We start from the raw sequence: 15,515 nt of genomic DNA on the forward strand, positions 1-15,515 counted from the left end.
CCAGTTGCCTCACGTTGGTGCTTCTTCCATAGTCCAACCCTTTGTTCGTGGATTCTGTGGCCTCACTCACTAGTGGGCTGCCCAGTTTCCAACCCACCCGAGCCAGCACCTGCACACTGACCTCAATGGAGAGTATATAACAGGGACAGGAAGGATTACCATGTAAGGTACGCATGCGCACACACACGCACACACACACACACACACACACATCCGTGGTCTCTGATCATACAGTGAAGTTTCCCTAGATCGCCACCATGAACTTATTCGTTTTCAGTCTCAACTGCTGAATGAAAAACTGGACTGTAACTCACTATATTACTTTAATGACATAATTTAAGATAACTGTTTTCTATCTTAGGAATCTTCCCTGATTAATGGTGTACTGGTTCCGTGTGGTCTTAACAGAATTACAAGTGGGGAGAAGCAGCTTACTGCCATGCTAGGTAAGTATTTTGGAATCAAATGGCCAGTTCTGATGGCTCCTGATGGCAGCCCGTGGGGAAACGGCTCCAGTTGGAGCACCTTGTCCTCCCCTCCAGGTCCCCGGGAAGGGACCGTTGCTTTCCTGGAGCCCTTGCTGCACTCGTGCAGATGCCCTGGCTTTTCAGTGGACTCTCCCTCCCCCCACGCCCCCGCCCTTTAGCTGCTCCTGACGGGTCTTGGCTACCCTCCCAGACTGAAAGCCACCTTGCTCCAGGTCCCCTGAAGTCAGGAAAACACTAATGGCTTTTTAATCACCTGCCACATTTCAACAAAACTCCACATTTGAGAAAACATTACACACAGAAAAGTCCAGGATCCTGGGAATCAGTCCGCATTTTACTTTACAGTACATTCATATAAGTCCTGCATTTCCACGATAACCAGATCACATTCAGGTTAGCACTGCTGGTAACAAAATTATACAACTACCCTGGCTTCAAAAACAAGATAGGATGATACACATTAACAATTATTTCCCTTAATACTGCAGAAGACAATACATCACAAAAATGAACTCACATGCCTTTTACAATCCAGTGTGAAGGCATCTTATTTACGTTAAAATTAACATTTGGGACATGGGAAGAATAAGAAGTTTCAAAGCTTAAGATAGCTTACCATTCCCCCAATGCCCTCTTTCTAGCCACCAGTTGGCACATCCAACGTCAATGCCTTGGGAAAAGAGGGACAGAGGAAAGAAAGCAGGGGATCATTTAACTCTGAAACTCATGGCTTCTTAGGCTACTTCTATAAAAACTACTCAAGTCACCTGAAATTCTAAAAAGAGTCCCTAAGAGATGGTACGACAGGAAGCACCTGGAGAACATTCCTCGTCACTGAAGGGAAATATGAGCTGCAGACTTCTCACAGATATGGAAAACTGTATCACGGAGTAATACATTACGTTCTCAAAACACTTTCACTTTACTGAATGGAAGCGCTGTGATCCGTGTTCTGGTCTTGGATCAGCTCTGAAAAACAGCTGTCACTTACACCTGCTTACATCATCTCCATCTAAGAGTGCAGCAGACCAATAGCCTCCATCCATGAAAAACGTAAGAAGCCAAACTGAGTTATGATACAGAATAGAATGAACTAGGCAGGAGAAAATTCAGATGTATGAGAAAACAAGAAGTTTAGATTTGGGTCTTTTTCCTAAGACAAAAAAAACCCTTGTTACAAAATGCTTTGGACCCGGGTCCAACACAGCAGGAATGATAAGTTATTAAAAATGCAAGCCCCCGTCCAGAAAGACGGTGTGCCCATGCAGCGCCTTTCTCCTAGAAGTTCAATGTGCTTTAGTACAATTACCAATTCACTGCATAATTAAGTACATGATTCAGAATATACTTGGACTTACTAATTCCAGTGACCAAAGAGTCCCTGCCACTTCCTGCCAAGAAATGTTTGCGTCCTGAACTTTTCAGGTTACAAATGAAACTGATACTCATATTTGCTGCCTCCAAAAGAAATACCTCCCTTTTGGGGCTGGAAAACAAGATGGAAGAGGAAATGAGACACTACTTAGAAAAGCCACAGAACACCTTATGAAAACCCAGAGCCAGTGCGTGTGTCACAGCCCCTGAAGAAAGCCCAGCAGCCGGGTGAGCACGGGAGCGTGATGCTTTTGAAACCAGAGTGACTTGTAGCAAACTGCCGAACAGTAAATTCACATAGTAAAATGCAGAATAAGTCAACATATCACCAAGATTTACATTATATCTAGAAATATGTTTTATGATTTTAAAAAAATCGCAATGCACTCCAAAAAAATTGTTTTCAGATAATCCATGTACAACAGAAGGCACTGTTATCCGCATAAGTCCGCTGATTCTGCACAGCGAACACCTGAGACGCGCAGTCGCTCCGTCCTCTAAAACCACCTTGGTCGTTCATCCTTTGGAGCATATGATCTGTCCTTTTCAGTCCAATGATTTTGCTTTCCTTTAATGTCATACATTACAGTAGCTGCTTAAAATACATATTTCGGGATGAGAAAGGTCAAAGGAGAGAGTAGATAAAAGTACTGCCCTGTGCCAGGCAGTAACTGGCACAGCAGGAGGGCGCCACCCAACCTTTCCTCCTCTTGACCCCCAGGCTCCTGGTGAAGCGAAATATCCCGATGACACTTGGCCTTGGTTGGTTGATGTTCCATCTTTCAGTTGTTGCTGGGCATAGTCCCAAAGTTAAACGCAGAGAGGACTCCTTTATTTTCAAAGGTGAAGCCTCCCTGTTGTTCAATCTTCTTCTTGGCCTCTAGCATTTGCCAAGAGAAAGGGGGGGAAAAAGAGCATTTAAGGTGCAAAGCTGGAATTAACCTCAAAGGAGCCAGATTCTTTATACTTAGCACTGAAGGAATGTCACTCGTGGTATTAATTATCCTGCCCTACTGGGCATTGGCCTTCGACAGACTCAGGTCAGTGAGTAATTTTGTTTACCATCATGGAAAAACTGTTTGGTAACAATGAGCAAAATGAAAACAAGTCTCAGGGTTGAGTCCCACCAGCTCCATAGTCTCTGCTGCTGAACGGATGCCCTGACTCGCCTCGCAGGGAGAGAACCTGTGCTGGACTGAAAATCGAAGTCAATGAAGAAAGCCTGGGTTCTAAACTCTAGATGCCTATTCCATTATGTGTCCCACGAAAATGTTTTTGTAATTAGAAAATCTTTTCCACTTATTTCCTAGGAGTGACCACAACAGTCTTCATAAAATAATGTCTCCAGCTCAAAAACCAAAAATCAACAAGAATCACCTACAGATAAAGCCCAACAAATAGAAATGGAGAGTCTTTCTGTTCCAAAAATACCAGCTCCTTGCAAGATCTCATAAAGTGCCTTTGGTCCTCTATGCTCAGATGTTTGAGAGGGTGATCCAGCTGGTTCCCTCTCCTTCAGCCAAGACGCATCCTAACCCCTGTGGCTCACCTTTGGCTTTAAAGCAGGATTAAAAACATGAACGACACTACCACTAAAAGACACATTAATGCACAGTGTTTTGTAAAGCTAAGATATCATGAGTGATTAAAAAGATCACACAATAATAATTCCTTATTATCTTGAAGGCTGGTCTCTAGCAATTTAGAAAGCAGTATGCAGGTGCCACCAGGTTTATTAAATAAGGTTGACGTTGACACTCTGACACGTGCACTCGAATCTGAGAATCACACTGGCTGACCTGCCACGGCCCTCCGGTGCTCAGCCAGTGTGCACACCTCCTGCAGCGTCCTCCTCTGGTCCTCACTGAGTGGGGCCATCAGCAGCTGGTACCAGGCAGCGTCGCGGGTCTGCACAGCTATTGCATTTGGGGGAAGGGGGTAGGGGGAGGAGGAAGAGATAAGGGATCCCAGTGACAATTACTTCAGAGAATAATAATGGCATGATCAAATTAAAATGGAATGATCACAGACAGGAAGAGACAGAAAATACAAATACATGGTGATGTACTCCAACAATGGCTCATTTCTGATGATCCATTCAATAGCGAGCTATGTGGGGCTATCGAAGGACAGCTGGACATCAAAAACGCCTGCTTCACCTAGTTCTCTGCGTCCTTCACCATCTCCTCTTCTTCCTTGGGTTTTACTATGAATGCTCCCTAAAACCCAGATCTTGGGAAACACCTGTACCCACTAATTACCACTTTTCTCCAAAATTCTCATACTACCTACAGCTTCAGCATTGTGCCTACTCTAAGAACTCAAATTTGTACCTTTAGGCAAAGTCATTCCCTAAGCGTCCTGGGTTTTCCATTTGGATAGCTTGCCTCAATTCAGCACAACTAACACCAAATTTAACATTTTACCTCCAAGACCCTCTTCAGCTCCCTATATCCATCATAGTTCCATCATTCTCCTAGTCAACCACTACAAATCCCTACCATCTTTAACCACGTCCTCTCCACATCCAATCCTCTGCTGCTTTCTCAAAGTCATTCACCTGTGTGCTTTCCATCAATGCGACTGCCTATCACTTGAGGAGCATTTTAAAATACATATCCCAAGATCCCACCCAAAGCCTAAAAGCTTCTGCTGCTGTGATGCACACTCATGTGTGGAAGCCACTGCCTTAGAGCACCCTCCCTACACCATCTCCACATGCACGCTCTCCTCCCCGTGCTTTGGAAGGTCCTTCCCTGTACACTCTACCTCTAAGTCCTGCTAAATTTCAACAAAACATAGGGGTGGTTTACCTTTATTAACAGTATTTGTAGCAATACTAAATAAAACCCAAAATATTATACTAGCATTCTATTAGTAACAATATTTTATATACAAGGATGTTCACTAATACTGCTTATAATAGCAAAAAACCTTGAAATATTTATATGTCCATCAGTGGAAATAGATTATGATACCACCATAGGAATACTATGTAACTATAAAACAAAAATATCTGTATCAATAAAATTTTTCATTATAATTTTCTAAATTTTCATTGGTTTATTATTTTAGTACTATAAATTTTCCATTTCCATCTCCCATTTTTATACTGGGTTATTGGTCTTATTTATTTGTAGAGGTTTTTGTTAATTGTGGATCTTAAGCCTATAATATGTATGTGGTAAATATTTTCTCCCAATCTTTTATAAGTCCTTAACTGTATTTATAGAGTCCTTTGCTATACAAAAGTGATAAATTACCTACATAGTAAAAAGATCCCACAACTTCTAACAAGGGAAATTTAGAAAAAATAACTGAAGATTTAGGGAATAAAGACATACCCAGCAGAGCTTGGGTAAAAAACTGATATTCATCCACACTACTGTCAAGGTCGAGTGGCGTGCTGAAGCCCTCCAGGGCCGTCTCCTCCAAGACTTCTTCATCCCAGTCGTCATCGTCCTCCTCCTCGCCGTCACCGCGGCCGTGGTTGGCCTGCACCGCCTGGGCAGTTACATTCACCTCCTCTTCATCACTTGAAATCTCCTCTGTGAACCATTAATTATTGAAAAGGAATCAAAACATTTAAGAACAAAATATAAAATTCTATAAAACAAAAATCATATAGTGACATTCTGGAAATGAAAAAACTACCACATAATCTGATATAAAATTATAAAAATAAACCTTATCTTTATTGTGGTTTGCTAAACTGAAAATGACTTTATCCCCCTCACTAAGAACAACTTCCAACTAAGCCTAATCTATGATCCAGCTGAGCATTACTATTGTTTGGCTATGACTGCCTCATGCTTGTTAATATAAAATACCACTTAACTACAGATACCCACATCAACTTTTTTGTCAAAAAAGATGTAAAACAATTGCGCAGTCAGTGCATGTGTTTTTTGTCTGTTTGCTTTTAAACTTTAACTTTTATTATGTCACCAACGGCAATGTTGCTGATGGTCTCTGAACATAACAAATTAACACCTATATCAGTAAGAATTCAGATTTCACACTGCTAATGAACCTACATATAGGTGCAATTACCCGACTAAAGTATACAACATGTTTTAAGTAACAATTAGCTCCCAGTGAAAATTCAGGTCTTAACAATTAACTTCAGTTGGTTATGAGCTACTCAGAAATGTTTGAGTGAAGAGGTCATTTCTGCTAATAGAAACAGAAAAATGTAGAAATGTAAAGGAAAAATAAAACTGGTGGTGAGCTACATGTGGGTTGAAGAGTTAAAAGATTAACTGTTTATCACCACGGACTCTATTTTTATTTTCAGTGCTCGTCTGTTCCAAGCAGTCAGACCAGTATTGTAAATAACCAGTAGACAGTAAATATCTGGATTAAGCGGCAAGGTAAATTTTAGAAATGAGGTAAGAAACCATAGTTTTGAATATATGTATGTATATTCATATATATATATATATATGGCAAACGTATAATTACAAAAATAGCAAGAAATACCTTTGCTAGTTAATCATTCTATACTTCAGTAAGAAAGTCAACAAGTCTACAATATTGTAGAAAATTTCCCCTCAAGTCATATTAATTATAAGCCAATAAAAAGTGTACAATATAAGGAATTAGAAAGAGAACATCATAACATACTAAAAAAATTATATAATTGTTGGCATATACTTAGCAAAAACATAAAACTCCTAGTAAAGGAACATTACTGCAAAAGACCTACACAGAATTCCATAGGATTTAGCATCAAAAATAGAATTGTATGTTTTCCAGAAAAATTTCTGTTTTTAACCAGAAGAGGAAAAACTGCATTTAGAGTTGGATAACTACTTCCTGGGCCATAGCAAGCAGTTTTGCAATATCATTAAATAAAATGAAGATCTAATACTCTTTACTCTAACAATCTTATTCTGACTCAATTAAGTAAAACACCTTCGTTTATGTACTTTATTCTAAAAATATAATATGTAAACTACAAATATCTCCCAATTATAATTTTTGACGATGAGTCACCTAAGAATCATTTTTAAAAAACCAGGCACTCTGTACGTACCTGCTGTACTGACACTGCTAACTCTAATGTTTCATTTAACTCATAACTGCAATCTTCACTGAGACTGTTGGCACACACATGCACACGCGCACACACGCACACACACGAAATACTGGGTTGTTAACTTATTGTCAGAATCATTTAATCTTGTTATAAATGTATTTCCCGGGGTGTAATAACATTCACGAGGCTCAATAATAAATCATTTAAGTGTCAAAAATTAACAAATATAAATTTATATCGCATGACATAAGTCAACCAAACCCAAAATATCTGTTAAATGTGCAACAGGCCACAGAATGTAAATCTGTTTAATGACTTAAATTGACTACTATTCAAAGAAAATGCATGCTCAAATAAAATTAAATTCTAGCATTCACTACAATTGGAAGACTTTACCATTTTCTTCCATATCAGTTTTCTCTGCTTTTGAGCGATCTTCCCGGTTTCCCAGTTGTCTAGTAGCACAGACCTGCTTTAGGCCAAGGAAAAGGAAAAGAATTGAGGGAACGATCTGTCCCACCACAGCGTCCACTGCAGGAGGTCGATTTTGCAATTCCAAGAGGATACTCAGTCCTATTATACACATCTTCCGGTCATGATGCCTACAAATTATGAAGGAAAAATAAATGTGCATGTGAGAAATGAGGACAAATTATGAAGAAATAGAAAAAGGAATGTTCCAAGATGTATTGTCTGGAATATACAGACATATCCCTTATTTTGAACTATATGAAATCCTATGTAAATGAAGTTTTATAAACCAATTACCATCATCAAAGACCTATGGGAGTCTGCAATCAGTTATAATAAATCTTACTATATTGTATTATCAATTTATGATTAATATAAATGCTATATCAGGGTTTTGGTATAACAAGTTTTATTAAAGTAGGAATACCTACTATCCAATGGAAAAAGGGAAGGGTTCCTTAGATTCTGTCTTTATTATATTGGTCTACAAGGTTTTTTGGCAGATATATTCTACACTAACCCCTGATGCCAAAACCTATTTCAAAAACTCAGCATCTAATAAGCTGAACTTAATGTCTATAAGTAAATCTATTAAATGTCTTCTACTATAACACAAGATAAGGAAATTTTAATTATGAAAGAAAGAAGTCTGGCCAATACACATTATATATATTTTTTTCTACTAAGTTGTTTAAAACTAAAATATTAAGAATAAATAGACTACTATATGGTATAACACTTAAAACTGCAGCATGAACAAAAAAATTCATTTGCAGTGATTCAATTTGTTTAAAATAAGAGTAATATACAACAAACCCAACGATGAATATATTACAAGCTTCTGTTACTCTTCATTATTTGCACTGCTTGATTCATTCAAGTTTCTGCTGCCCAAATAGTAGGCTATAACAGGAGCCATACTTGTCCTGAGGGCTTTCTCATCCAGGTAGCCCCTAACTAGTAGTGCACACCAGGTGTCAAGGGGATCACAGCAGGAAAGATGACTATCAAGTGGGGCTCTAAAGAGTCCAAGGAAGCACAATCCAAACACACCCAGTCTATGCAATAGCTGAGATAGCCTTTGGAAAACCGCTTGTAGATGCTAATAAAGAGATAAGTGTACCAACTGCATAACTGCGAATGACCAAATCTCTATGCCCTAAATCTCTGTCAGAGGTGACTTGAAGCAAATTTTTCTAAATGATATCTTATAAAGCGTAAAAAGAACATTTGCTATTTCTAATGCTTTAAACAAGTTAGTCAGCAATTTAATTCAAATTCTAGCATAACAGTTATTACTATGTGTTAGGTCTCTTGAGGGGGGCATATAACTGCTTTGGAATCTCACTTTTCCTAAGTTAGAAAACTAGGTGAGTGCCTCTTATTCGTACAAACTCTCCTACCAGGGTAGCACCTGGGCTACAACTAACACTGCTGACCTCACACTACAGAACAGGCTCCCTTGAGATCTTCAAGGTGTTCCATATCCTGGGACAGTATGTTATATCTTTACCAGATGGGTAACTTCCTTAGAAACTTGCCTCCATTTAGAATATTTTTACCCATAGACACTTTAATAGTCATGGAACCTAGGTGGACACTTAATTTTTGTTATGTAGAGATGTAACAAAACACCCAAGTCAAAAACAAGTGCTATACCTAATTTTCAAGGCTGGCATTCTTCCCACTAGATTATATTGCTGAAACACACTCTTAATTCTCTAAAAAATTAAATATGTTAACAATACACTAAAAATAATTCTTAAGATCTGAAAATTGGGTTTCTATATGCTATTATCTGTGTTATATTAAAAATTCAACTTTCCAGAAACAGAAATGCAGTGTAAAATTTTTAAAATTTACCCAAGAAAACAATCTGTATCATTCATCCACTGATTTATAAACTGTACAGTTATAGGTCCAGGGTTATGAGGCAACTGAATTCTTTCTAAGGTGTGTAGCAGCAAATCAGGGTTGTAGTACAAGGCAGCAATCGCAACCTGCAGACACATAGTCCGGAGTTCGCTAGTTTTGACCCCTCGGGTTAATCTCTCCAAAACAAGTTGAACAAAGAGTGGAATGCACTAGAGGAGAAACACAAAAAGAGAATCAACATACACGAAGAAACTAAATTACTATTATAGAAAGCTGAAGGTTGATTTAAAAAAAAAAAGTATAATCAATAAAGATACTCTTAATGGCAAAAAAAAAAAAACACTTCTGTTTATTTAAATCACTTTTAGAGTTATTAAATTTATATTCCCAAAAATACCCAGAGAGACAAAAGGGCCAAAGAGAGGTCCCAGAGCAGTGCCAGGAATCTCCTTCCCTTTTCAGGGCAGAGTATAGTTAGTTGGAGGTTGTCCTACAGACTCCACACCCAAAGGGCAGTAATCCAAATATAGACTCAGCCTTCCCACATCTAAGGTAAAATGACTACAGTGATTAATCAAATTAGGGACATAAATGAACAGGTTTGAGAATAAGCATGACGTGATCAGAATTTCTCTTGCAAAAGAAAATCCCTTTTGGTATAAGTAAAAGAAAAAAAAAAATGGTAGACTTGACAGAACAAAACAAAATCACCTCACCCCAATTAAAAAATGCAATATTGCCCTGGCCGGTTTTGCTCAGTAATAGAGCATCAGCCCATAGACCAAAGAGTCCCGGGTCTGATTCCAGTCAAGGGCACGTACTTTGCTTGTGGTTTGGTCTCCAGCACTAATCAGGGTCATACAGAAGGCAACCGACAGATGTGTCTCTCTCACATCAATGTCTCTCTCTCACATCAATGTCCCTCTCTCTCTCTCCCTCACTCCCACTCTGTCTGGAGATAAATAGAAAAATATCCTCAGGTGAGGAATTTTTTTAAAAAATGCAATATTGGAGGATTCCAAAATGGCAGCAGAGTGAACGGAAGCTACACAGACCATCCCCCAGGACCAAACTGGAATTACAACTAAAATAAAGACAATGGTCAGGGAAAAGCAACAGAAAAGCAGCTGGAGAGGACTCATATAACCAGGGACAGGAAAAAAGGACACTAAATTGAGCCTGGTAGATCTGCAGAGGCACGAGAGGGCAAGCTGGGAGCTCATGGACAGCAGCTGTTTTAGCTGTGAGCAGCTCCCTCAGGGTTAAAATCCAAAACTGGCTCCACAGCACAGAGAGCTGGGACAGAGCACTAAACTAGCTACAGCCACTCACCTTTAGCTCTGGCAGAGAGGGAAGGTAGACTGAACTGGAACTATGTGGGGAGACTCAGAATTTTTGGAGGGCACTCTGAGTTTTTGCTGAGTCATGCCCTCACAGGGCAGTGTCCATCTTTCTCCAGGAGCCTCTTCCCAGAGCCCTGGGAAGAAGCGGCAGCTCCTCCCTCGGAGATTTAACCCCACCCGGCTGGGCCAGAGAAATGCAAATTGAGGCTCATTAACAACCAGTATCTGCCCCATCTTCTGGAAATCCTCTTACCTTGAACACCTGAGGGAGTTTTTCATTCAGTTGAGGGCTAAAACCCAAGACTCATCAAGTAACTGAGACTAATAGCCTCCAGGCAAAAAGCTAGAGGATAACTGAACCTTTCCTGGACTTGCAAATCTACCCGGGAAAATAAGACACGATAGTGGTGTTTAACATGGGTCCTCCCATACTTATCCAAACCCAGTGGAGGGAGCCACAAACAGCAGAACACCAACACCCACAGGGAAAATTTGGCAGGCTCCAAAACCCACTGGGATAGCCAAAATGGTGAAACAAAGAAACAAATCCCAAATGAAAAAACAAGAGAACTCTACTAAAGATGAGATCAGTGAAATGCAGTTAAGCAAGTTATCAGAAGTAGAATTCAGAGCCATGATCTTAAGGAAGCTCAACAGCATGAGTAAGGAGCTTAACACCATGAGTAAAGATATAAAAACACTGAAAACCAACCAAGTGGAAATAAAGAATGACATAGCAGAAATAAAGAACATACTGGAAGAAATAACCAGCAGAGTAGAGGAAGCTGAGGACCGGATCAGTGAATTAGAAGACAGGGTAGAAAAAAAAATCAACCAATCAGAAAACCAAAAAGAAAAAACAATTAAAAAACAGAACGACAGCTTAAGAGAACTGTGGGACAACTGAGAAAGGACCAACATTCACATCATAGGAGTTCCATAAGAAGAAGAAAATAAGCAAGGGTTAGAGAATATATTTGAAGAAACAGTGACAGAAAACTTCCATACCTTAGTGAAAGAAAAAGGCATACAGTTCAAGAAGCACAAAGAGCCCCAAATAAGAAGAACCCAAACAGGCCCACACCAAGACCCATCATAATTCAAATGCCAAAAATTAAAGACAAAGAGAATCTAAAAGGCAGCGAGAGAAAAACAACAGGTTACCTACAAAGGAGCCCCCATAAGGCTATAAGCTCACTTCTCAACAGAAACACTACAGGTGAGAAAAGAATGGCATGAAGTATTCAAGGTAATGAAAAACAAGGATCTGAATCCAAGATTACTCCATCCAGCAAGACAATCATTCAAAATAGGAGGTGAAATAAAGAGCTTCCCAGACGAAAAAAAAAAAAAAAAAGACTAGGGGAATATATTAGCACCAAACCAGCACTGCAAGAAATGTTAAAGGACTACTGTAATAAGCAGAATAGAGGAACATAGCCATAAAAAATTAAAATGGCATTAAGTAAATATCAATAATAACCTTAAATATAAAAGGATTAAATGCCTCAATGAAAAGACAGGAGTAGCTGAATGGATAAAGAAAGTAAGATTCATATATATGTTGTTTACAAGAGACCCACCTCTCAACAAAAGACTCACACAGGATGAAAATGCAAGGATGGAAAAATAATCTTCCCAGCAAATAGAAATGGAAAAAAAAAAAGCGGGTCGCAATATGCATATCTGATAAAATACACTTCAAAATGAAGGCCATAACTAGAGACAAAGAAGGCCATTACATTATATGAAAGGATCTACCCAAGAGGAGAATATATAACCTTGGTAAACTATGTGCACCCAATACAGGAGCACCAAAATATATTTTTAAACTTCTGGAGGACTTCAAAGGAGAAATCAACTGCAATACAATCAAAGCAATGGACTTCAACACCCCTCTGACATCATTGGGTAGAAACTCTAGACAAAAAGTTAACAAGAAAACAGAGACTCTAAATGATGCACTAGATCAAATGGATTTAATAGATATCTACAGAGAATTACACCCAAAACTATAGAATACACAGTCTTCTCAAGTGCACATGGGACATTCTCAAAGGCAGACCACATGTTAGGACACAAACTAGTCTCTACAAGTTCAAGAGACTAAAATCATATCAAGCATCTTCTCAGATCACAATGGCATGAAACTAGAAATTAATTACAACAAAAACACTCAAAAACATTCAAACACATTGAGGCTAAATAGCATGTTATTAAACAATGAATGGGTTACCATAAAGATCAAGGAAGAAATTAAAAACTTCCTGGAATCAATGAAAATGAACACACAACACAAAATCTATGAAATGCAGCAAAAGCAGTCCTGAGAGGAAAGTTCATAGCACTACAGGCCTACCTCAAGAAACAAGAAAAATTTCTAATTGACTAACTCTACAACTTAAAGAACTAGAAAGTATACAAAAAGAAAAACCCAGGGCAAACAGAAGAAAAGAAATAGTAAAGGTTAGAGCAGAAATAGATGACATAGAGATTAAAAAAAAAAAAAAAATCAAAAGATCAATGAAACAAAGAGCTGATTCTTTGAAAAGATAAACAAGATTGAAGAATCTTTAGTCAGACTCACAAAGAAACAGAGAGAGAACCCAAATAAACAAAATCAAAAACAAAAGAGGAGAAGTAACAACTGACACCACAGAAATACAAAGGATTGTTAACAAATACTATGAACAATTATACGGCAACAAATTGGACAATCTAAGCAAAATGGACAAATTTCTAGAAACACATAGTCTCCCAAAACTGAACCAAGAGGAGACAGAAAACTTGAACAGATCAATAACAACCAAGGAAATTGAAAATGTAATCAATAAACTCCCAGCAAACAAAAGCCCAGGCCCAGACGGCTTCATGAGGGAATTTTACCAAACCTTCAAAGAAGAATTAACACCCATTCTCCTCAAACTACTCCAAAAAATTCAAGAAGAAGGAAGACTTCCAAACTCTTTTCATGAGGCCAGCATAATCCTAATTCCAAAACCAAATACACTACAAAGAAAAAAAACGACAGGCCAATATCCCTGTTGAACATAGATGTCAAAATCCTGAACAAAATATTAGCAAATCAGACCCAGCAATACATTAAAAAAATTATTCACCATTAACAACTACTATGAACAATTATATGGCAACAAATTTGACAATCTAAGCAAAATGGACAAATTTCTAGAAACACATAGTCTCCCAAAACTGGACCAGGAAGAAATAGAAAACTTGAACTGACCAATAACAACAGAAGAAATTGAAGAGGTAATCAAGACTCTCCCAGCAAACAAAAGCCCAGGCCCAGATGGCTTTACGGGGGAGTTTTACCGAACATTCAAAAAAGAACCAACATCCATTCTCCTCAAACTATTTCAAAAAATTCAAGAAGGAAGACTTCCAAACACATTTTATGAAGCCAGCATAATTCTAATTCAAAAACCAGAAAAATACACTACAATGATAGAAAACTACAGGCCAATATCCCTGATGAACATAGACGCCAAAATCCTGAACAAAATACTAGCAAATCGGATCCAGCAATACACCAAAAAAATTAGCCACAATGACCAAGTTGGATTCATCCCAGAGATGCAAGGCTGGTACAATATTCGCAAATCAATAAACGTGATACAACACATAAATAAAATGAAGAATAAAAACCACATGATCATATCAATAGATGCCAAAAGACCTTCGACAAAATCCAGCATCCATTTCTGATAAAACGCTCAGCAATGTGGGAATAGAGGGATCATATCTAGAAATAATAAAGGCCATATATGAAAGACCTACAGCCAACATCATACTCAATGGGCAAAAACTAAAAGCATTTTCCTTAAGATCAGGAATAAAGCAAGGATGCCCACTTTCGCCACTCTTAGTTAACATAGTACTGGAAGTCTTAGCCACAGCAATCAGACAGGAAGAAAAAATAAAAGGGATGCAAATTGGAAAGGAGCAAGTGAAACTGTCATTATTTGCAGATGACATGATACTATATGTAGAAAACCCCAAAGACTACATCAAAAATTTACTAGAATTAATAAATGAATTTGGCAAAGTAGCAGGATATAAAATTAACATCAAGAAATCGATGGCATTCTTTTTTTTTTTTTTTTTTTTTTTTAATCCTCATCCGAGGACATTTTTCCATTTTTTGTACAGACAGAGTAGGAGGGAGAGAGAGGAAGAGAGAGAGAGGGAAACATCGATGTGAAAGGGACACATCGAGTGGCTGCCACCCGCACGACCAACCAGGGCTGGGGACAAACTGCAACCGAGGTACGTGCCCTTAGTGGGAACCGAACCTGGGTCTTTACGGACCGCAGGCCGACGCTCTAACCGCTGAGCCAAACCGGCCAGGGCTCGATGGCATTCTTATACACCAATGATGAACTCACAGAAAGAGAAACTAAAAAAAATCCCATTTACTATTGTGGCAAAAAAATTAAGATACCTAGAAATAAACTTAACCAAAGAAATAAAGGACCTATTCGCAGAAAACTACAGGTCATTGAAAAAAGAAAAAAAGGAAGATATAAAAAAGTGGAAGCACATACTTGTTCATGGATTGGAAGAATTATCATCATTAAAATGTCCAGCCCTGGCCGGTTTGGCTCAGCGGTTAGAGCGTCGGCCTGCGGTCCGGAGAGACCCGGGTTCGGTTCCCGCTAAGGGCACGTACCTTGGTTGCAGTTTGTTCCCGGCCCTGGTTGGGTCGTGTGGGTGGCAGCCACTCGATGTGTCGCTTTCATGTCGATGTTTCTCTCTCTCTCTCTCCCTCTCCCTCTATCTGAACAAAATATCGGAAAGTGTCCTCAGGTGAGGATAAAAATAAATAAATAAATAAAATGTCCATATTACCCAAATCAATCTATAGATTCAATGCAATCCCCATCAAAATACCAACGGCATACT

At 38.7% G+C, this 15,515-nt stretch overlaps 1 protein-coding gene across 2 annotated transcripts in view; it reads right to left on the reverse strand.

Annotated features, from left to right (window-relative positions):
* Positions 1 to 807: 807 nt before the first annotated feature.
* Positions 808 to 15,515, reverse strand: part of IPO8 (importin 8) — a 63,065-nt gene continuing 48,357 nt past the window's right edge. For both annotated transcript variants that reach the window (XM_036251803.1, XM_036251804.1), the window contains exons 21-25: positions 9,238 to 9,458; positions 7,300 to 7,505; positions 5,207 to 5,410; positions 3,662 to 3,778; positions 808 to 2,742 (exon numbers count right to left, since the gene is read on the reverse strand). In XM_036251803.1, the coding sequence (XP_036107696.1) occupies positions 2,645 to 2,742; positions 3,662 to 3,778; positions 5,207 to 5,410; positions 7,300 to 7,505; positions 9,238 to 9,458 (846 nt within the window). In that variant the 3' untranslated portion in view covers positions 808 to 2,644. The remainder of the gene's footprint in view (positions 2,743 to 3,661; positions 3,779 to 5,206; positions 5,411 to 7,299; positions 7,506 to 9,237; positions 9,459 to 15,515) is intronic.

The sequence above is a fragment of the Molossus molossus genome, unplaced genomic scaffold (assembly GCF_014108415.1).
Source record: "Molossus molossus isolate mMolMol1 unplaced genomic scaffold, mMolMol1.p scaffold_m16_p_10, whole genome shotgun sequence".
NCBI classification, from domain to species: domain Eukaryota; kingdom Metazoa; phylum Chordata; class Mammalia; order Chiroptera; family Molossidae; genus Molossus; species Molossus molossus.